Source organism: Schistocerca serialis, chromosome 1 (genome assembly GCF_023864345.2).
Source record: "Schistocerca serialis cubense isolate TAMUIC-IGC-003099 chromosome 1, iqSchSeri2.2, whole genome shotgun sequence".
Taxonomy (NCBI): domain Eukaryota; kingdom Metazoa; phylum Arthropoda; class Insecta; order Orthoptera; family Acrididae; genus Schistocerca; species Schistocerca serialis.
This window is the reverse complement of record NC_064638.1, coordinates 1032934127-1032957972: the sequence shown is the minus strand read 5'-3', so window position 1 is coordinate 1032957972 and position 23846 is coordinate 1032934127. Positions and strand designations below refer to the sequence as shown.

The window sequence follows — 23846 nt, the reverse complement described above, 5'->3', positions numbered from 1 at the left end:
CTCAGTTAAAAAGTTAAAACCATCTTCTTTGTCATCTCCTGACAAAGAAGATAGTTGTTTTCTTCAAAAGTTCAAGTTTTAATTCAGATTTGACACAGTCTGTACATTTATAACATTTTATATAATGAGGCATATATTGATGGACATACTAGTTTAGGAGAAATACACATATCTTTCATGAAGAACATGTTTGCAGAACCTAGCAGAGAATGCAGTTACCGATCACAACATATTTTGTGTAGATGGAAATCGGTAATACACAAAAAACATTTGTGAAAATCACAGTGCTGAGAAAGAATTACCCAAATGATTGAGAACTTGGAGAAGGTGTGGAACAGTGTTCCAGTAACAAGTGACTGAAATATCCAAGATATCACAGATGTTAGGATCAGCAGATGTGTGACTTGAATGGTCAGAACTATAGCAAGCACAGTATGTGGAGAGCCATCAGACTAATCTGAAATGTAAAAGCAAGTGTAGGTATGCTAACAAAGAATATGTATCAACATCAGTATGCTTGTGCAAGACAATCAACAGAGAAAATCTGTGTGCATCCTGGGTAGACAAGGAGCCATTATTATTCGTATTTGTCCAGAAGGGACTCCATTAGGAATTTCAAAGCAGTGTTTGTTGGGAAGTATTTGTAAACGAAAGAATTTTTGGCATGTTCTCATGTGAAGTACATCCATCACGATTGTCTAGGCACAGCAAGTGGACTAAAACCTGCAATTAAAGATTTAAAGATTATTCCTGAAGATTATGTTCCGCCATATAGTGCAGCACCTAAAACCCAAACAGTCTTGATAGCCAACTGTGAAATTGTTATTCCATCCAGCATATGCCCTCAATTTTCTCTTGTTTTACACCAATCACAGTTGTGGCCCAAAATACAAACATCCTTATGCACATCACCATTGCCGCAGTGTGAAACTTTTACAGTTGTGAAATTCCCAGAGTGAATTGTAAAGCCATTTCTGTTGATGGAACAAGTGTATGAAATGGAGAGATTGTATTGAAAAACAAATTAAGAGTAGTAAGTGACATGATACTGTAACGGAACTGCCAAATAGACCTCATTTTGTTATATTATACTCTAATATTGTGTTAAAAAGCATTTGCTTAATATAATACTAGTTTAGGTGTTGCAATCAATAATCGATATCAAAATTGTATGTTCTTAGTAGCTTATGACTGTGATCTTTGGTCTACAACAGGTTTTCGGCCACTTGAGTTTTGGCTGCAGTTGAGTGTAGTTGTTTCTCAAGTTTTGGCAATAAATATGTGTTTTTGTTACAAAGAAACCATGGAATACTGCATCATGATTTCATTAGTGCAGTGATTATTAAAAAACCCGCACCTTTTCTTGGACGCAGAGCACCAAAGGAATTATTGCCTAGACAACGAGAAGCCACATGGACAACACAGACTCAGCAGCATCAACAAAGGAGACATCATGGTCAGCTCTAAAAAAGTACTATACAGGTATTAGCCACACTGTAATGGTGTGCTTATGGAGATAACTTTTCCAGCATAGTAGAGAGGGGTCATGAAAATATCCAGAATGGAAAGAGCTATATGGAACCACAAAAATTTGCAGGCAATACAAAAACAATGCATAATATCACACTAGTGACCACAATGCCTCTGCACTAATAAATATCTAGTATTGGATTATAAATTAGACAAACTAGAAATTTTAGAGCAAAGAATAATGAGAAAGTCTGGAGATAGAAAAGCAATGATGAACGGAGATAGAAAAGCAATGATGAACTATACAAAAACATAGAAAAAAATAATGAGGAAAATACTAAGAAAAAGAAGTTTGATATTTTTTTGGACATTTACAGGTGAATGACGATAGGCTGACAAAAAAGAAAATTCTTTAAATATGTTTTGAAAAATAAATTGGCAACAAACTGGACCCAAGAAATTTAAAAAGAATTAAAAATGTATATCATGAAAGCAGAAGAAGAAGCAACACAAAGATATTTTCAGAATACTAGTGTTAAATTTAGACAAAATTCTATGACAGAAGCACTAAGAGAGCAGGTATGAAGAAAGAAAAGGGAGCTAGGATAAAAGTATAGAAGAATATTGGTGGAAAGTTCATTTACTTATCTACAAAATCATGTTAATGATCTGGGATACAAGTTATAGCAGTACATAGCTAAAAGAGCATAAACCTTTTTGTTACATAGATTCCTAAATGTACATGCACTTATAAGACAGAATATACACACATTTACATTACAGTAGTTCCTAAGCAGCAATCTACTTTAAAATACAAAGTCAACATGAGCATTATTATTACTTAATCTCCTTCACATTCATGGTTAATACCCGATGGACAAAATTAGTTACAGGTGACATACATTAGTCTCCATAAATTCAGCAACAGAATAAAAATAGTACTGGAACATTATATTGGTAGCATTCTCCTTGATTTTTTGTTATTTTTAATTGAGCAAGGTATGCTGCTTATGACCCTCATACTGTCATGGCGTTTACTCAGTCTCCGATGTGTCAGATGAGTGTTACCATCACTGTATGTGTGATAATCAAGTATGTCACTATTTTTTTTATACAGATGGAGATCCCTATTTAAAATGCAACTCTCTAAGATGTATATGCTTAGGATTTGTAATACTCCCAGTTTTTAAAGTTTGGCTTGCTAGGTGTATGTGGTGGTACTCGAATCATGATCTCAACAATTTGCTTCTGTATAACAAATATTTGCTTGTATGTTGACCCCCAGAAAGGAATGCCAAATGAGATGACTTGAGTTGACTAATGCAAAGTACACAATTTTAATGGAGTCAAGTCACATCTGTGATTGAGAACTCTAAAAGTCATAGCAGAGGCTACTCGGTTTACACATTTGTTTCTCTCTGTGGATATTCCTTTGTTAGTTTGTTGTCTATTCAGAGCCCCAAAAATTTAGTCTCACTGATCTGTTTGATAACTTTCTTGTCTATGGCTAATGATTCTATACATGTTGTAGGGACTTTTTATGAACAAAATATCATCTGCTTTTTCCATGTTAAGTAAGAAGTTGTTTTCATAGAGCCAGTGTAGGATCCCTCTCACAGCTGTCAACTATGTTGGCTCTCATCAGTTGTGGAGAAATGTTGCAAGAGAGGAAGTTTGTATCATAGGTGAATAATCAAAGTTTTGTTGAGGGTAGGTGTTCTGGGGGATCATTAATAATAAATCGATGGAAGAGGAGGGAGCCTAAGTTTGGGACCTATGGGACTCCTGATGTGACTGAACAGTTTGTTCTTCCGTCATGTGTAGTTATTTCTACCAGCTGCCCACTGTTTGATAGTTATGACTGAAAACATTCACTACAGACAACTCGTATACTGTGTAAGCATCCAGTTTACTTAGAAGCAGTGGGTGGTTGGCTAGATCAAACACCTTTGTCAGATCACTGAAAAGGCCAGAAGCATAGTATTTTTGATTAAGTGCATGTATTATCTTGTCAGCAAATGAAATGGGAGCCTCATTGGTGGATTTATTTTTACTATAGCCAAACTGTTGTGCTGTTAGTAGGGAGTTTTTTCAAGAAAGTATGTTACTCAAGTATGTATAATTTATTATTATTTTGGACACAGTTGGAAGGAGGGATATAGGTTGGTACTTTTTAACCTCATGCTAGTCCCCATCCTTGTTAAGTGGGACAGTTGTCAGTGGTTGAGGAAAAATTCTACTACCCAAGAAGCAGTTAATTATGTTCCAAAGTGGTCGTCCTATTTCGTCAGCGAACCATTGTATTAGATAGCTAGCTAAACCACAAGGCCAAACAAGGAGGAATTTTCATATTCTTAATAAGTAGGGGAAGCTCATTCAAAGTATTAGAAAAAGTGATTTGTTAGATCTTTTACACTTGGGGGGGGGGGGGGGGGGGGGCAAGATTATGTTGTTGGAGAGGGACCAACTGAAAGACTCAATAGCAATTCCAAAAAAGTGTTTATTTATTGTATCAAAAATATGTTTGGTATCTGATAATTATTGGCCATTGTATTGAAGAGATTCTGAGGTTTTCTATTTTACATCAGTTTGTAAAGTTTTTCTCTCAATATCTCGCACGGCTCCACATTTGATATTACAGTCATTTACGTAGGCTTTATTTGCTAGTTGTTTGATTGTATGGATATTCTTGTACAGTTTGAAACAACTGTGGAAATTTGGATCATCTGTTTTATACTTTGCTCATAGAGTGACCTCTTGGTCTTACTTTATATTCTTCTACCTTTTGTGAGCCAAATATTATCTGTTTTCCTGGCTGAATTTTGTACTTTGATGTGGTTTACTGCAAAAGCCACATCGAAATGATGAGCCAGTATGTCAAGGAATAGTGAAGTTTTCTTATCTTCATTATTTTCCTTGTAAATGATATCCCAGGAATGAGAATGAAGTAAATTTTTAAACATGATGATATTGCTAAAGTTTTTGATCTGCCTTCTGTAGATGAAAATAGGAGAGGACCTGTCTTTTATTTGTCGTAAAACAAGCCATAACAAGATACCCTGATGGTCTGAGTCCATTGGACCAGCTCAGGATATTAATAAATAGGAGAGAATTTGGGTCCAGGAATATTGCTTCTGCAAAACTGCTTGAGTTACATTGTTATTCTTGTTGGATCTTTTCCTGTGTTTTGGTTATTGACAGTTACTACCAGGACAATGACATTGTTCACGATGTGTAAAATGTTACCAAAATTTACGTTAAAATCACCAAACAATATGATCTCCTTACCTTTGGATTTGTAAAAATATGTTACTCTTTCAAACCTGTTCAGAAACTGTCATATGTTGCCATCAGGAGAAGGCTAAATGCAGATTATCATCACAGTAGGCTGGTTAATTGCTATAGCCCAGTGCTCAAAATGTTTCTCAATATGTAGGTGCTCAGGTTTGTTGCATGTGCCAAATACTGTGTCCTCCTTAACAAGTATTAGACAGCCAACTTCCCCTCCCTCCCTTTTGCTGTTACATTGGCAGAAACTGTTACCAGTTGTATAATTTGGAAAGTTGAAGAATGACATGTTTTTATTTTTGAGCCACTGCTCTGTGGAACAAATTACATCTACCTTGATACTGCTGTCTGATGAGTAGACTTCAACTTCTAACTGTTTATTATTTGTTGATTGGATATTTTGATAAATATATAATGAAAGCTGAGTCTGTGTGGCCTGTATTTCTACGTTGCGTTCCCATGTTATTTTATTGCATTTTGGCCAAACTCCATGAGGATTGGTCCACTCTAGTAGTTTTCCTATGAAGGAGAGCCCAAGACAATAAAAGCAAATGAGAAGGAAGTGAAATTGCCATGTGGTACCTAGTTGGGGAGGATAGGGGAGGGGGGGGGGCAGTAATAGGCGTCATTAATGATTATTTTACTATTCTTGTTGAACAACACTAATGAAGAACTGAAGTATCAAGTAAAACAGGGAACAAGACAGAGAACATTCAGCTAGCAATGGTGTTTGATGACATTAGTTGTTTGTTGTTACTGTCTTTAATCAGTAATCAAAACAAATTGTTTACAGGTTGTATATGCGTGTAACATTACAGATCTCATTTAACTTCTTCATGCATTTTAAACAGAACGGTAAGTAAATTTTTAAGATCCTGAACACAAAACAGATATTTTGTTTTTCAGAATGATTGGAAACTTGCTCATTTTTATACTCCACCGTTTATTTCCCTTGCTTGCCACAACATGTATTCTTTTTCCTGTATTCTAATAATCTTAAATGTTTGATTTGATGTTGTTCTCTATTTTTAACCTCAAGGATTCTGTTTCTGTGCTCTGTTGTGCAGGTGTTTGGCCCCACATGTTCTTTCAGTGATGTGGCTTCTCCCCTTGTAGCACTAAAAAGTTTCTGAAATGCGTATTCTGTCAGGATGGGATTCCGTTTTTTAGCATATAAATGAAGACCCCAAGGAAATATATAACATATTGCAAAACTGCCTTGTTTTTACTGTTATGTTCTATGCTTTTATTCTCAGTTGCATCCATTGTCCATGCATCACACAATTTTTGGGCCACCTATGACATACATAACAAAATTTCACTGTGCTTGTTTTTTATGCCTTTTTTCCCCTCCCAATCAGATATTTGTAATTTTCAAAGTTCAGTGCGCATGTCACTTTCCAACACTTCACTCTGCTTTTCCTTTTTCTTTGGTAGAAATTGACAGCTGCTATCACCAGCTAGTCGTGAATTGTAACCATTAGTTGCTTACATAGTCTTTTTCAGACAGTGCAAAAATGTAATGTTTCTACTCCACATTATATTGTCATGAAAACAATGATCTTGTCCACTGCACATCTTCTCGTAGTCTCATGCTTTTTCACCTTTGCCAACCCTAGTGTTCTTCCCATAACTCTAGTTTGCAATGTCATAGGAAATGTGATACCAGGAGAATACAATATTTTGTTGTAAACATTTTCTAATTATTCATGAAAAATTATTTTTTGGTTTTCAGGCTAGGTGGACCTGATCCTCTGGATTATATAAGCATGTATTCTAATCCTGGTGTCCCAGAAAAGAATATCCCTCCACATTGGCATTATATCAGGTAAGTGTCGTGTCGTGAATAACTGGTTCCCACAGTCAGGCAATTTTATCGACTTGAAAACAACAGACTTTCATTTGGATGTTAGTGGCTGTTGATACTGAGTTTGACATAAATGTAACATATGCTCAATTATTACACATTCTATTGTGAAATAATTCTGGATACTTTTTATTGTAGCGCATATTATACGTTCGTTCCATTATATTCGCTGTTGTAGCTTGGGAATGGTGACTGCTCGTTCACCTCTGTATTAGCTGTTATTTACATGATGTTATGTGTGCTGTATAGATACCTACAAGGTTGGAGAATATTCATAAATTCTGCTTTGAAAGTTTTTAAGCACAGTCTAGTTAATGTACGGTGTCTTTTCTTCAAGAGTGTGTGTCATTTGAGATTTTTCAAGGTTTCTGTTACACGGTCTCGCTGGTCTAACAAACGTGTGAACCATTTGCGCAGCCCTCCTATACATATGCTCACTTTCTCTTGTTAGTACAAATCCCATACACTTGAGCAGTACTCAAATATTGACCATACTAGTGTTTCCTGAAAGTATGCAGTCTCTTAGGTTCATAGACATCACAGATGATGTATGGTGACTGGCTAATATTCCATCCCGTCTTAGTTGGTGTAGGTCATATTCATGAAAAAACAATACCGTTATCATGTGAAGAGAAAAGTAGATGTAAAATATGTGAAGTGGATTATAGATTTGTGTTTTTAATACAGGTACAGGCTGGACCATCAAGCTGTGCAACTTTCAGAAATGTACGCAATAACTACTATTTGGGCACTCCAGCAGTAGAATTACATGTTATAATACCAGTGAGTGATCACCCTTCAAACTTCATGACCACTATATAATTATATTAGTTTGGGTTCCTTAGTTTGTGGTGTAACCAACAGTCTGATTCATCCACATCTCCTCTATCCAAGATTCTCTGGCTCTTTCATTCAATTGACATAAAAGATAAAAGAATGCTCTTTCGAGTTTGAATATATTCACGAAAGTCACCTCTTTGGCGTGCTGACAGAAAACAGACCAGTCTGTCTGTCACTATTTAGTGAGTACTTTACTCAAAGTGATAATGAAACCAAGCTACCCTAAGTACAGAAATCAAGTTACATAGGAAACTAATGACACAGAACTTCCCTTGAGACATATGAGGCAGCAGTCAACATGTAGGAAGCATGAAAAGCTATAATAAGATTACAGAGTTAGATTTTCCCCCCAAAACAAGTTAAATGGGAGTGGATTTCCGTAGGAAGTTTGGGATGATTGAATTGTGCAGTGTATGTGAGTAAAACATATTGTTGTAATCACTATTTAAGAAGTACTGCACTCAAAGTGAAAATGAAACCAAGTTACCATAAGTACAGAAATCATGTTACATAGGAAACTCATTACATAGAAATTCCCTAAAGGTACCTCTTTGTAAATGTAAATCTAGTACCTCCCACCGTATAAGTCGAACACGCGCCAGAACAAATGGACATGGGCAGCCCATAGAGGACTCTGCGTCCGCGGCAGCTCTTCCGCACAGCGGCTCTTGCGCAGCGAGGGCGCCACTGCTACACTACGTGCAGACCACGGCCAATAGCCGCTCCCTCCAGTTTCGTATATAGGGACCCGCTCTGCCCTAGTCCAGTCAGTCTGGTACTCGCTCTGGATTGCGTCTCTATCTCAGCGGTACCTGCTTCCGGGTCGTTGCTCGTTGTTGACATTTGCCTGGCTCTGGTTCCGAGTGGATTTACTGTTGGTGTTTGGTGTTGTGGTTTCTACAAGCCTCCGTTTTTTTCTCTCTACTTTGTTGTGTCGCTCACAGTCGGTCGTTATCGGTTGTCATTGGTCTCTGACCCCACAACCCAAGGCGTTCCTGCGGTTGGTTTTGGTTACTACAGTAAATTTATCAGAATCCAAAAGATTGAATAATGTCATTTTCATACCTGCAAAACAAAATCGTATTACAGTAGGGCTCTGATAATGCAGCACACTCATGGATCCATCGATGCCAGATTATCAAATATGCCATATCATGAAGTCCAGGTTTAAAAATATGTTTTAGTGAAGGGGATACGAGCAAAACCTATAGTTCTAACATACGAGAACAAGTAACTATTATTTATAAATAAAAAGGAGAGTTTCCCATATAAAATAAATTGATGTTATTGATGACAGTGCCACTAAAGCAGGAGTTACAAAACATGGTTATTACTTCACAAAAGAAGAAGAAGAAGTATGTACTCCAGAATTCAAATCAAGAACAACTGCCAGCATGAGTAACTTAGAATTAGATATCGTCAGTGTACCGAAGCAGCTTAAAAAAAACTTAAGAGGAACAAGTTTTCCAGTACAGATTGTATACCAGGCATGTTCTAAGTATGGTATACGTAACTGAGTGTGCTGATACAGTAACTCCACACGTAGCAATCGTATACAACCACTCACTTGTGGATACCCAAAAAAGGAAACTGGAGTAATCCAATGAATTACAGGTCCATATCACTGACATCAATTTGCGGTAGGTTTTTTGGGATACATACTGTGCTTGAATGTTACGAATCACCTCAGAGAAAATGATTTGTTGACAAATAACCAACACGGATTCAGAAAATATCATTCTTGCCAAACACAAGTACCTCTTCATTCTCACGAAGTAATTAGTGCTATTGACAGGGGTGTCAAATTGAGTCCATATTTTTAGATTTCAGAAGGCTTTCGACACTGTTCCTTACAAGCGACTTCTATTTAAACTGCATGCCTATGGAGTATCATTTCAGCTTTGTAACAGGATTTGTGATTTCCTGTCAGAAAGATCAGAGTACTAAATAACTGATGGAAAGTAATATCTGGCATTCCCCGAGGAAGTGTTATTGGGCCTCTGGCATGCTTGATCTGCATAAATAATTTAGGAAACAATCTGAGCAGTGCTCCTAGATTGTTTGTAGATGATTCTGTCATTTACCACCATGTGAAGTCATTGGATCATTGAAACGAATTGTAAAATGATTTAGACTAAATATCTGTATGGTGCAAAAAGTAGCAATTGACTAAATATCTGTATGGTGCAAAAAGTAGCAATTGACTCTAAATCATGAAAAGTCATTCACATGAGCACAAAAAAGAATCCACTAAATTTCAGTTACACAATAAATAACGTAAAACCAAAGGCTGGAAACTCATTCAAATACTTTGGGATTACAGTTACAAGTAATTTAAAATGGGACAATCACATAAATCATGTTGTGGGGAAAGCAAACCAAAGACTGCAATTTATTAGCAGAACACTTACAATCTGTAACAGGTGTACTAAATAGGCTGCTTACACTGTCTTGTCCACCCTCTTCTGGAGTATTGCTGTGCAGTGTGGGATCCACATCAGATAGGATGTTCAAAAAAAGGTCAGGCCATTTTGTATTATCACAAAATAGAGAAAGGGCCAAGGATACGATACATCAATTGGGTTGCCAGTCATTAAAAGAAAGGCATTTTCACTCTGGCAGGACCTTCAAAGTTTAAATCACCAACGTTGTCCTCAGAGTGTGAAAATATTTTCTTGGCACCCGCCTACATAGGAAGAAATGATCGTCATAATAAAATAAGAGAAATTAGAGCCGAGAAGAAGCTTAAAAGACATTTGATGAATCCTCTGCTGGTCATGTAACCATTAAATGAAGAGTAATCATGTAGATGTAAACATAGATGAATAGTATGTGTCACTTTCTTTAAAAACAGAACTGAATAAAACTCAAATATTGTACTGCTGTATTAAACCACTTTAAGGCTCAAAGTTTTAAAGTACTTTAGTATACGTAAATAACATTTATGTGCATGTAACAAAACAAAATAAATTCCATTAATTGGAAAGGATCAATGAAGAGCTAATTAATAAAAATTGTTACCAAGACTTTGGCACAGTTCAGTTGGAATCACTGTCTTTAGATGTATTTGTCGAAGGTGTGAAGTATGTCAGACAGTTACTTAAAATTTTCTTCTGAGCCTTTTGAAACCTTGCATAAAGGCTGTCCTGTTTCTTGGATTGAGCTCTTTTTTTACAAAAATTATTTTGTATGGTGTGTGAATTCATAACTTCAGAAGCACTGTATTGTTGACTACCCTCAGCAAATTTCACAACAGTGTCTAAGGCATCTGAAGTCTCAGCCCAATAGATAAGGGTTTTGGGTATTTCTTCTTCATCAGTCTCATTTTTGTGCACTTGCTAAATCACACCAACAGTCACCTCTCTAAATTACTGATGTGTGCTGCACTGATGCGTGTGCTGGATTACAAAGTGCCAGATTACTGTGGTTATACTGTACATGATGTGCAGCTTACACTGGAAAAAAAAGGGAACTGTTTACAGTGATGTGAGAACTGCTTACAGTGATTCTGCAAAATGTTTTCTTTATAGCTTTCAGGCAGGGCAATGCGATGTAATGGAAGTCACTGTATCACAGGGAGTCCAATGAAGAGTTAAATGTAACTGGAGATGAATAAAATGGTTATACCAAGAATTTTGCGTCCTATGTTAGATAGTTGCATTGCAGAACTAACTGGGGCTGTTGAACATGCAAAAACAAGGGTGGCATGAATTTGTTTGATTCTCATTGAAATGTTGAAAAACCTGATTTAGCTTTGTAGAGAGATGTTAATTATCCCATGATAGCCTACTTAAAACGTTTTGGAAACCAATATTTTTGGAAACCAGTATTAAGTGAAGTCATTTTTCTTTCTGTCCTTATGTGATTGGAATGGGAAGAAACTGCAACATGGAGTACCAAGCTATGTACCATCTGCCATGCAATTTAAAATGGTTTGCGAGTGTATGTAGATGTTAATTGTTTGTGGCACATTGTACATTCTTTTAGTGCAGCAATAAAGAATTCGGCCCCCCCCCCCCCACACACACACACACACACATAGTTTGGCGTATGGACCAGTTGAATACTTCACAAGCCCACATCTCATACCACTTCATTTACCTTACATGAGAATATATGGTTGAGGCCCTCCTGAAGCTCCTTACTTGTGCCATATTCAAAAGGGGGACATAAGCTGTAATGCACTGTCTTCATCAGACTTTATTTTGTAACTGTCATGTTGAACAGGTGCTATAGATTTTTTTAATTAAAATTAATTTTTTCATAAATGTTCTTTGTCATACTTTTGTTTCCACTATTTGAAAGTTATTGTGAAGTAAGGGCCAACAGCTTTGCCACACGAGTAACATCAGTTCCTGTCAGATCACCAAAGTTGACCCGTGTCAGATTTGGATAGCACGTGGAGTGGGGACTGCCAAGGGCTGTTGGCAAGCAAGTGCACTCAGCCCTTGTGAGGCCAATTGAAGAGCTGCATGATTGAGACATAGCAACTCCAGTCACAAAAACTGGCAATAGCCGGGAGAGCTGAAATGACCAGGAGGGCTATGTACTGACCGCATACTTCTCCATATCCGCGTCTGGTGATGCCTGTCAGCTGAGGTTGACGTGGCAGTCAGTTGGTACCATTGGTCCTTCTGATCCTGTTCAGAGTATATTGTGGAATAAGAGAGAAACTGAGAAAAGTATCAGAGAGCGGCTGCATTTTATGGATTGCATTACACTAGTGAAATATAAATATGTAACTGATATTGTATCCGTTGACAGATTACATTTTATGTCTTGTCTCCCATTGTTGTCAGAGCCGGGAATCCTCAGTTTTGGAGTCTGTGGGGAAGGAGATGTCTGCTCCTCCTTTCCAATCTTCTACAATCTAACTTACTTTCCCCTGAAAAATGAACTAATAGTTCCTAAGTTAGGACAGTTTCTTAATAATTTTATGAGTGACTGTTGTCAGCACTTAAAATTTTGCCTTCTGATGATAATTACTGACCAGTGTCTTGTTTTCTTGTAATTAGTAACAAAATACTGAATGTGGTGTGTATGCCCTATGACAACCGGGAAATCTACGAAAACCATTGGAATTTTTTCATCCAGGAGAAATCTGGAAAAAAAAACCTGGGAATTTTTGTAGAATGCAGGGAATTTTTGTAGAATGCAGGGAATTTTTCATTGGTTTAGTTTGCAGTTAAATTTTGGTAAGTTCTACTGTTAAGAACTGATACTCCAACAAAAAATTTTACTTTAATGTACTACTGCTCAATAATACTTCAGCAATAAACGAGAGAATATCACCACACTCAAATGTCTGCCAACAGCAAATTTTTCAAAGACAGTGCAAAACTTTTTGACGCGTATTTCTCATGGGCCTCATTTTAGTGAGGATAATGTCACATCTGTTTACATTTCTAACAGGTCACAGGAAAATATTGCGAATGGTGGTTTGTGAAGTGTTGCTTGCAAAGCAAATTTCCTTTTACTCAAGATGAATTATGTTACGTGAGAGAATGTGTGATGAATTTTTCAAATCACAGAGCATTACACACACATTCGGAACTTAACAATGAGTACCACTTAGAAAAATATTGGGTGCAGAAGACCAGCCATTTATGCCATTATTTAAAATTGTATAGGCCATTTGTGTTTTAGTATATCTTAAAGTGTTAAACATGGCAAGAAAGACCAATTTTCAAGGCTAATTTCTTATGTTTATTTTAGTAATTTCATAGATTACAAATTATGCAATAATGATGGCAAAAAGTATAATTAGCCTCAAAAAAGTGTGAGATGAGTTCTTGAGCAGTCTCTCACATAATTGGCTGTTCTATGGAAAAGTCAAAATGCTTGACAGAACATCCAGGTAGTCCACAAAATATTCAGTGCATAGCAGTGAAATTTATATTTTTGCTTGTGAGAAATATTCATTTGCTGCAATTTAAGCTGTGCTTTTAGGACCCTGTCTAGCCAAACCCTCAGATTAAAACAGCAAAAGCTTTTGCTGACCAGTTTTATATGTTAAAGCTTAGGTTTTCTTGTAGCTATGCTGTATGTGTATTAATTTAAACTATTGAATTTTCCTATTTGTGTGTTCGCGTTACTTAACAGAGATGTTGCTATTGGCTAACTACATACTTGTCCTATGCTCTGAATATCTGCCGTCATTGGCTGGCAAGATCAGCTGACACAAGCCATAATTGGCTGACAAAAGTGTGTCACAAGATTTCTGTAGCATTTGACAGAATTCCTGTTGCTGTAGTTGGTGGAATTCCTGTTTATACTTTCATAATACAAAAATATGCAGAGTAAATGTTGCCGCTCATGAAAGATGTTTTCAAAACGGTTGTTGTTTGCAGTATTTTGCTTCCTGAAGGGTGGGAAGTTTTGTGCTGCTGTATAAAACCCTGCACCATTCAAAAAATTGATAAGTTTTACTGCACCAAGGGAAACTATAAAGTCACCTAACATGGACATTCCCCAGTGGTATAGTGTATTTTCACCTGGGAAAGGTGTATTTTTAACTGGGAAATACAGGACGACCCCCCCCCCCCCCTCTCTCTCTCTCTCTTTGACTGAATACTGCTATGTTTCTTACACTTTTTTTGTTTCATTAATGTCATTAGCTGCTTTTGTTTTCTTCTTCTTCTTCATGTTCATATTCTAAAGGTGTCGTTTGTTGGTTTATAACTATGTTATTTTAGTGTTGTGGTTCTTTGAATGCCATATGTTTAAAGGCAAAAAACTTAAATTTCTATCTACCAACAGCTTTGGCCTGTCAGATCTTCATGGTGATGGCAGAGTGCACGATATTACTGGTCCTGAATCACCTAGTGGTTTTGGTTTTGAGTTGACATTCCGATTGAAGCGTGAACCAGGTGAAACAGCACCACCAACTTGGCCAGCAACAGTAATGCAGTCACTTGCAAAATACGTGTTCCAGTCAGGTATGTAGTAGTTGTTTCTACAATCTTAGTATTGATTTATTATTTTAGTATATTTCTCCTCTTGGTATTTTGTAAGGAATGGTGCTTCATGGGACAGAATAGTTTCTCACAAGAATCAATACTTGTGAATTCTTAGCTTATGTGAATATCATTTTCTTTGCTGAAAAGTGAAATGAGAGTTGACAGCATTTTCAAAACTTTTTCTATGTCACAGAGTTAAAATCACCAGGTACCCTAGGTTAAGGAAGGCACATAATGTACTTGTCTGATGCAGGTGAACTTGACATTCTTTGTAGTTTTCATATGATTGCTCAATACTATATTTCATTACTTGTTGGATGTTAGTAATGCCAATTGGAAGGCAGGATGAATTTTTTTATTTTTAAATACAGATTTGCAGTGTTGGCAAATAAGTGTCAGTAGTCAGTAGTGTAATTGGGAAAATAAGTAAGCACTATGATGAGAGACCTTGGTACATGCCATCATTGCAGAAACTTTTACCATTGATGTACATTTGTCACAGAACAGGAAATGATTAAGAATATTTTTTATGGAAATAAGTTTTGTGGAAATAAAAATCAATAAAAACCACTGTTTCGTAAGAAGACATTTATATGACTGGTAATAGGGAAACTGGAATGAAATATGTGGGTATTTAATTTTCAAATTATGCAATTGTCTTTTGAAACTAGGAGAATATTGTGAATTGTGATCAGCTTTGATAAGTTTACGTGCTACAGCGCAGTATAATACTGTTTTATCCTTTGATGTAGCATGAATATTTTGCTGATAACTTTACTATTGCAACCAATAGGATCAGATGTGAGGATTGTTTAGGTGAACCAAAATTGGCCATTAAAAAATTTTAAAGCAATCTACACAGACAAGAGAATCAGTTTTGTACCAAGTTATTGTGGAATTTCTCCAAAGAGAGTATAATAATTTTTGCGGGCTATACACTGGGTGATTATAAAAGAAAGAATAGATTTCAGTTATTTACTACAGAGAAACTGTGAAAGATACAAACATATTGTAAATGTCACTGGACGGAGGAAGGTTCGGTGTTTTATGTTCACACAGACACTATACCATACAGTCATTGTGAGCACCATGTCGTACTCAAGAAAGATGGAAACAGTAGTCCATTTCATTTCAGACATGAATCAATATGTCCCTGTTTATTGAATCAACAGCTTCAGCAGTTCAATTTCTCAGCTCTTGAAGAGCAGCTGCCATAGGTGCGACACAGACTCTGTCTTTTATGTAATCCACAGAAAAAAAGATGTGAGGTCTTGTGGACTGGGAGGCCAAAAGAAATGAACAAGATCTTGTTGTCCAACAAGCAAAATGTTTTTTCTTGTGAATTAGTTGCTGTGTTGCTACAAACAAATAACAGTGTAGCTGTGTTGAAACTTTGAGCCTTCCTCTATCCAGTGACATGCACAAGTTTTCTACCTTTTGTAGTCTTGTCTGCAACAAACAGTTGCAATCTATTCTTTCTTTTTGAATCACATGGTATTTTCTTCCATCCCCCTCTCTTGCACATTAACTGAAGTCAAGCTAATCATATATTTTATTAGTACTAATTTTGTACTTGGTATTTGATCCTTAATATGTAAGAAATAAGAGGGAAATAATTTTAAAACAAATGAAGAGGTGGAGTTTTTATGGGTTAACAGTGGCATGCTGATTGTATCACACTGTAACAATTTTTTCCTCTTGTAGTGATAATTTTAGTTTTACATTGCCAGCAAACCTTATATATAGGGAATTTCATGTATCTTGTTTTAATTGAGCGGTTTCATTGTATGTGTCACCTGTAACATATTCTTACCTTTTACTTTGAATAAAATTATAATATCCCCTTATGTTCTACAAACATTTTGTTGTTCATTTGTGATTTGATTTTACTCAATGAACTCATTAAATAACTATCTGCATTTCAAACTTTTAATTTTATTTTAAAATAAAAAAAAATAATTCTCTCTTTATCTGTAGATAATGTTCTTTGTGCTGGTGACCATGTTTCCTGGCACTGTGCACTTGATGGCAGTGAATCGCGTATACAGCATATGCTGATGACACAGGATCCTCAGTTGGGTTCCATACGCACTCCCTATGGATCTGTTAACTTCGTGCAGATTGTTGGTGTAACAGCTGAAGAATTGCAGGCAGCACAACAGTGGAATGGGCCTGGAGTTCTTGACATACTGAAGAGGTTACCAGGGTAATAAAATCTATACCAAATTTGTTTGCCTACCTATGTAAGAGTTTTCTTTTGTGCATTTCATCATTAACCTGATGTGTTCATCAAAGTACATGCATTGCTAATCAACTAAATGGTAATTTTTTGACACTTTGTGTTTACTATAAATTTGCTAGACACTTACAATTTCTCATGAGGACAAAGTTCTTAGTCTTGTCAGTTGTCCAATATTTTTCAGGTCCAAGTGGAAGATATTGAAAAATAAATAAATCTGGCCCTTTTTTGTCTATGTTGTCTGGTTGTTCCAGAAGAGTTTTTAGTATTTTATGGTTATTCTGGTTACTTCTCTCAAGACAGTCAACACAAGACTCACTAAAAGCACTGGCCTGAGGCTTTACAGAAAATGAAATATACTTCACCCTTTTATCTGCATCTCGTTTGATGAAGGCAGGGTGTATACGACTCGGGACAACCGGAAGATCCGGGAGAAAACCGGGCTCAGGAATTTTTTAGAATTCTGGGAATTTTTCAGTGTTTTAGTTTTCAGTTAAAGTTTTGTGATTTTGACTGGTAAGAACCAATACTCTAACTAAGGATATTACTGCATCTCGCCACTGCAGAATAATACTGCAGCAACAAAACATGAACGAGAGGGGGGGGGGACTTAAATTGCAAAGGAAATGCACCGTATACAACAAAAAAACAGTGCTCATACAAGCGCCTGCCAACATCAAAGTGTGTCAAAGGCTTTAGGAAGACTATGCAATGCTTTATAACAACAAATTGTGTCCGATGAGCTGATGTGACAACTGTTTAAATTAGATTCGTTTGACCCGTTGCGGGCGGGCTCTTGAGCATGCGCAGTTGAGTCGCGATGAGTAGTACCTTCTCCCGCTTCTGGTTACAGTAGTGTGGCTGGGCGACACTAATTATTATTGCCCCGGTTTGGAAATATAGTAAATCTGGGGCTGATGCACAGAGCAGTCTGAGTTGTAGTGGGGAGGTGGGTAGTCTCCACGTGACCTGTGTTTACGTTCAGTGATTTTGTTGTTTCCTCTTTGTTTATTGCTCTCACGTTAAATGATAACAAAACAGCTCTTTGTGGCCGGGAGCTATCAAATGAATTAAAATACTTTTTCATAATAATGGAAGGCTAAAATATGTTATTAGTTTCAAATTTTATTTCCACCTTTCTGACAGTCAAGCATTAATCGCCTTACAGAATAGTGAAGTTATTTTTGCCGGTTTGTTAAAGAGATTTGGCTTAAGATTAATCTTTTCTGCTGACGCAGTCAATTTATTTGAAACAAAGTGTTTAATTTCACAGTATTGGCTAGTTTCAACTGTTCACTGCATTTCAAGTGCACGTATGGCATTATGCCATAATAAAGAACCAAACATGAGATAATACAGTACTGGTACTCCAAGATATCTTGTTTATTTTATGACATATGTAAGATCTTTTAATGTTTTACACATATGAACATATGGGCTTCCTGTGTCATCGTAGCTGGGCAAGAGCAGCGATGCCTGTTATCCGGCGCTCTTTTGCAACTGCTGAAACGAACCTATTTGTAACAGGTCGCGGGAAAATATTGTGAATGGTGGTTTGAAAAGCGTTACATTCAAAGCGGATTTCATTTTACGCAAGATGAACTATGTACGAGAATGTACAATGAACTAAATCACAAAGCGTTTTACTCTCATTTAAAAATCAACTCTTTGAGGACGACCATTTAGAAGAATTTTGAGCCCAGAAGATCAGACATTTACGTCGCTATTAAAAATTTTACCAGCACATTTTTCTGATGTATCTTAAAGTGTAACACGCGCAAAAAGATCAACATTATATGTGGAAGCCTAGCTTCTCTTCCAGCTTATTAATCTTCAAGACCAATATTATATGTGAAAGCTATGTATATTAATTTAAATCCCCCCCCCCCCCCCCTCCCTCCTGAGTTTCGTTTTCTAAAGTGCCAGGAAATTCTACTGTGGTGTATAAAACCATAAACATTCAAAGGATTGGTGAGTTTTACAGTGCCGAGGAAGAGTACACTGTCGCTTAACACGGAAAAAGTTATTTTCACCTGGGAGAAGTGTATTTTTAACTGGGAAATGCGGGAAAAATCCTGGAATTTTTTTTCCTTGTCCACATATACACCCTGTGAAGGGCTGCTGGCTTCTACTCAGTGGTCTGATTATGTTTTCCTTTGTGGTGTAGTATAACAGTCACACTAGCTAATGGGAACACAAAATTAGTTATGTTTATTTTTGAAATGGTTTAAACATTCTGATCAATATCTTTTTGTATTTTCTTTTGGTCAGAATTGAACAAATACTACCACAAAGCTTTCTCACAATTATTTTACCATGTAATATATACCATATACTGTCTTGATATTACCATGGTGTCAGGTACTCCATACTTCTCTGCTTGCTAATTTTCCATTACCATACTTATTTTACATCGTTTTCGTTTGTAGTTGCAGTTCTGTGACATATGGAACATGGATTAGCTTCAAGATAATACTATTGAATTCAGCCAAACCTTTCTTAAATGCTGAAATTGGAAGAGCACACTCCTCATAAATTTTAACTAACTTTGAATGACTACCTGTGAGCAATAAATCACCCCAAGACTAAGAACTTTGAGAGTGTTTCATTCTAGTTTTTCTTCCAATTTTGACAGAACTGTGGCAACACTTTGAAAATATGTATAACAGTAGTTATATAATTACGGACATGAAGTTCTGCCTTGCTGCCACTTCTTGATGCCCTCCTGCGGGTCCGGGGCTAAGAATAGGCCCGAGTTATTCCTGCCTATCGTAAGAGGCGACTAAAAGGAGTCTCACGTATTTTGGCCTTTATGTGATGGTCCCCTGTAAGGTTTGACCTCCATTCTTCAAAATTTTTCCGAAGAGCAAGCCAATTGGGGAAGGGCACCTTACATTGTTCATCATGTCCATTGTTCCTTAAGATCTGTCGTCGTCGCGTTGCAGTCCCAGTCATTCTCCATCTCTTGGGTGATGACACCTTCCTGGGTGCATTTCCTACCATGCACTATGCAATGTTGCTTTCTGCACTGACAATGACCATGGACTTGTTTGCACCTGATACCCAGGACGGTAGCCAGTCCATTGTGGTGGGGCCGCCATGTACTCTGTTGGTTGTAGCCCCCTGACAACATAGGGATCACTCTGCTGATGCCTGTGCCATTAACTCCCCATGTATGCCAAGGAGTAGATACCTGTCACCCTGGTGCATTGGGACTCCTGGTGAATGGCCATCCAGCCAGGTGGCCATTGCTGCAGCTGGGTGGCGCCCGTGGGGAGGCCTCCTGGTCGGAGTGGGTGGCAACAGGGCAGATGACGCGCGATAAAGTGTACCACGTCATTACTTTCTGGTGATCAAACACCAGCAGTCTATAAGCATTCTAAGTCTCAGTACAATGCAAGGAAGTACGACCGTAAATCATTCCTTTCCTTGGCCACACCATGGGAGGAATGCCAGGCTAAGGATGGCAGCAAAACTTATTCATCCCAGTACCTCGTATGTACGAGAAGTGATGGGGACTCCTTTGTACCGATGAAGCAACAGTTTTTGTAGAACATTTAGAGGACAAGTTTGGGGAGGTGGAGGGCTTGTCCAAAATGCGGTCAGGGTCAGTCTTGATAAAAATAGCATCCTCTGCCCAGTCACGGACATTACTTGCTTGTGACAAGCTGGGGGATGTTTCCGTTACCATCACGCCTCATAAGAGCTTAAATATGGTCCATGGTATTTATTCCACAGGGACCTTCTTTTGCAATCTGACAACAAGCTGCGTGCCAACTTAGAGCAATAGGAATTCATTTTGTCCAGCGCATCCATTGGGGTCTGAGGGATAATCAGGTTGCCACCGGTGCCTTCATCTTGGCCTTTGAGGGTGACACATTGCCCGAGAGGGTCTACTGCTGTGATGTAAAGCCATGTATCCCTCCCTCTGTGCGGTGCTTTAAGTGCTGGAAGTTCGGCCATATGTCTTCCCGCTGTACTCCCAGCATCACATGTCGAGATTGTGGACGTCCATCACATCCCAATACTCCATGTGCCCCACCTCCCATCTGTGCCAACTGTGGAGAGCATCATTCCCCTTGCTCACCAGACTGCAGGATTTTACAACGCAAAAGGAAAATTACGGAATACAAGACCCTGGACTGAGTGACCTACACTGAGGCTAAGAGAAAATTTAAGCATCTACATCCTGTGCCTGTGACCTCTTCTTATGCTGCTGCTATGAGAACAGTTGTAGCCTGTCCGTTCCGCGAATTCCAGTAGGCTCTCTGAGCTGGAAGACTACACCTGTCCCCTTGATGGTGGGGGGGCCACTTCCACCACTGTTGCTCCCACACCACCTACCTTGGGAGCACTGCCCCCCCCCCCCCAAACCATTGGGGACACCAGTCCCCACTTCTCAGCCGGAGAAGCATAAGTTTTCTTCGGTACCTTTAGCTAGGAAGGGTTCTCTTGGGTCACTCCTTTCCCAGGCTTCTATTAGTGGGAAAGATGACTCCCACCAGTGGCTGAAGTGCCCAAAAGTACCACGTTGTAGGGCTTCACGATCATCCTCAGTCCCGGAGACTGAATCAGTGAAGCCCTCCCAGCCAGAGAAACTCAAGGAGCAGCGAGAGAAATCCAAAAAGAAGACCTCCAAGACCAAGGGACTTGCGGTGGCACTCACACCACTGCTTTCTACATGCTTTACTTCTGAGGATGAGGTGGAGATTCTGGCATCCGCTGAGGACCTAGACCTCGCCGGACACTCAGATGCCATGGATACAGACTGCTCAGGAAATAAATTGGTGGCAGCAGATGACCCTGAGGCATCAACTGCCTCATTGAATGTTCCATGCCTTCCCAGCCTCACAATCACATCATCCTCCAGTGGAATTGCAGCAGTTTTTTCCACTGCCTGGCTGAGCTATGGCAACTGTTAAGCTCTACACCTTCTGTCTTCATTGCCCTCCAGGAAACCTGGTTCCTGGCAATGCAGAACCCTGTCCTCCGCAGCTATAAGGGAACCATAGTGACTCTAATCGAGTGTCAGGTGGAGTTTGTGCCTATGTCCTGAACTCAGTATGCAGTGAACTTTTGTCCCTTCAAACCCCTCGTGACGCTGTGGCTGTCAGGATAAGGACGACAAAGGAAATAACTGTCAGTAACGTATATCTTCCTCCAGATGGTGCAGTACCCCTGAACACATTGGCTGCACTGATTGATCAACTCCCTAAATCTTTCCTACTTTTGGGAGATTTTAATGCTCATAACCCCTTGTGGGGCAGCATCATGCTTACTGGCCGAGGCAGAGATGTCTAAAATTTATTGCCACAATTCGAACTCTACCTCTTAAATACAGGTCCCCCCCCCCCCCCCCCCCCCCCCACCCATTTCAGTGTGGCACGTGGCACATATTCGGCCTTTGATCTCTCGGTTTGCAGTCCTGGCCTTCTCCCATCTATCCATTGGAGAGCACATGATGACCTGTCTGGTAGTGATTACTTCCCCATCTTCCTGTCACTGCCCCCGTGTCAGGCCCACAGGTGCCTGCCCAGATGGGCTTTAAACAAGGCGGACTGGAAAACTTTCACTGCTGCTGTCACCGTTGAATCTCCCCCACATCAATGTGATGGTTGAGCAGGTGACTACAACTATCATTTCACGGCAGAAAATGCAATCCCTCACTCTTTAGGGTGCCCGTGCTCAAAGGCAGTCCCTTGGTGGTCACCGGAAGTCGCTGAAGCAATTTAGGAGTGTTGGGGAGCTCTACAGCAGCATAAGCGGCACCCTTCCCTGGAGCACCTCATAACATTTAAAACGGCTCTGTGCCCGCATTCGACATCTTATCAAACGATGGAAGCAGGATTGTTGGGAGAGATATGTCTCGACCATTGGGTGCCATACATCACCTTCCCAAGTCTGGGCAAAGATCAAACGTGTGTTCGGGTACCAGCCCTCAACAGGTGTTCCCAGTGTTAACGTAAATGGTGTGTTATCTACCGACGAAAATGCTATTGCTGAGCACTTTGCTCGACCCTCTGCATCAGATAATTACCCCCCAGCCTTTCGCACTCTCAAATGGCAGCTAGAAGGGAAAGGGATTTCGTTCACTACATGCCACAGTGAATCCTGTAATGCCCCATTTACTTAGTGGGAGGCCTTCAGTGCCCTGGCACATTGCCCCGACACTACTCCGGGCCAGATCGGATCCACTGTCAGATGATTAAACGTCTCTCATCTGACTACAAGCGACATCTACTCGTCATCTTCAACCGGATCAGGTGCGAAGCCATCTTACCATCACAATGTCGGGAGAGCACCATCACTCCAGTGCTCAAACCCAGTAAAAACCCGCTTGATGTGGATAGCTATTGGCCCGTCAGCCTCACCAACATTCTTTATAAGCTGGTGGAATGTATGGTGTGCTGGCGGTTGGGTTGGGTCCTGGAGTCATGTGGCGTACTGGCTCCATGTCAGTGCGGCTTCTGTCAGGGTCGCTGTACCACTGATAATCTTGTGGCCCTTGAGTCTGCCATTCACACAGCCTTTTCCAGATGCCAACACCTGGTTGCCCCATATTTCGATTGAAAAAAAGTGTATGACACGACCTGGTGACATCATATCCTTGCCACATTATACGAGTGGGGTCTCCGAGGCCCGCTACCCGATTTGTATCCAAAATTTGCTGTTGTTTTGTACGTTCCATGTCCAAGTTGGTGCCTCCCATAGTTCCATCCATATCCTGCAGAATGGAGTCCCGCAGGGCTCTGTAATGAGTGTCTCTCTATTTGTAGTTGCCATTAACGGTCTAGTGGCAGCTGTAGGGCCATCTGTCTTGCCTTCTCTGTAGGCGGATGACTTCTGCATTTCTTACTGCTCCTCCAGTACTGGTGTTGCTGAGCAGCGCCTACAGGGAGCCATTCACAAGGTGGAGTCGTGGGCTCTAGCCCATGGCTTCCAGTTTTCAGCCGCGAAGTTGTGTGTCATGCACTTCTGTCGGCAGTGTACTGTTCATTCGGAACCAGAACTTTATCTAACTGAAGGTCCACTCACTGTAGTGGAGGCATATTGATTCTTAGGACTGGTTTTCGATGACAGATTGACGTGGCTACCTCACCTTCATCAGCTTAAGCGGAAATGCTGGCAGCATCTCGGTGCCCTCCGCTGCCTGAGCAACAGCAACTGGGGTGCAGACCACTCT

The 23846-nt window shown here is 39.2% G+C and overlaps 1 protein-coding gene across 1 annotated transcript in view; it reads left to right on the top strand.

The window, feature by feature from the left end:
• The window catches only part of LOC126414182 (suppressor of fused homolog), a 144290-nt gene that overhangs the window by 83669 nt on the left and 36775 nt on the right, over positions 1-23846 (top strand). The window contains exons 2-4 of the mRNA XM_050083325.1: positions 6494-6586; positions 14225-14403; positions 16402-16630. Of these exons, the coding sequence (XP_049939282.1) occupies positions 6494-6586; positions 14225-14403; positions 16402-16630 (501 nt within the window). The remainder of the gene's footprint in view (positions 1-6493; positions 6587-14224; positions 14404-16401; positions 16631-23846) is intronic.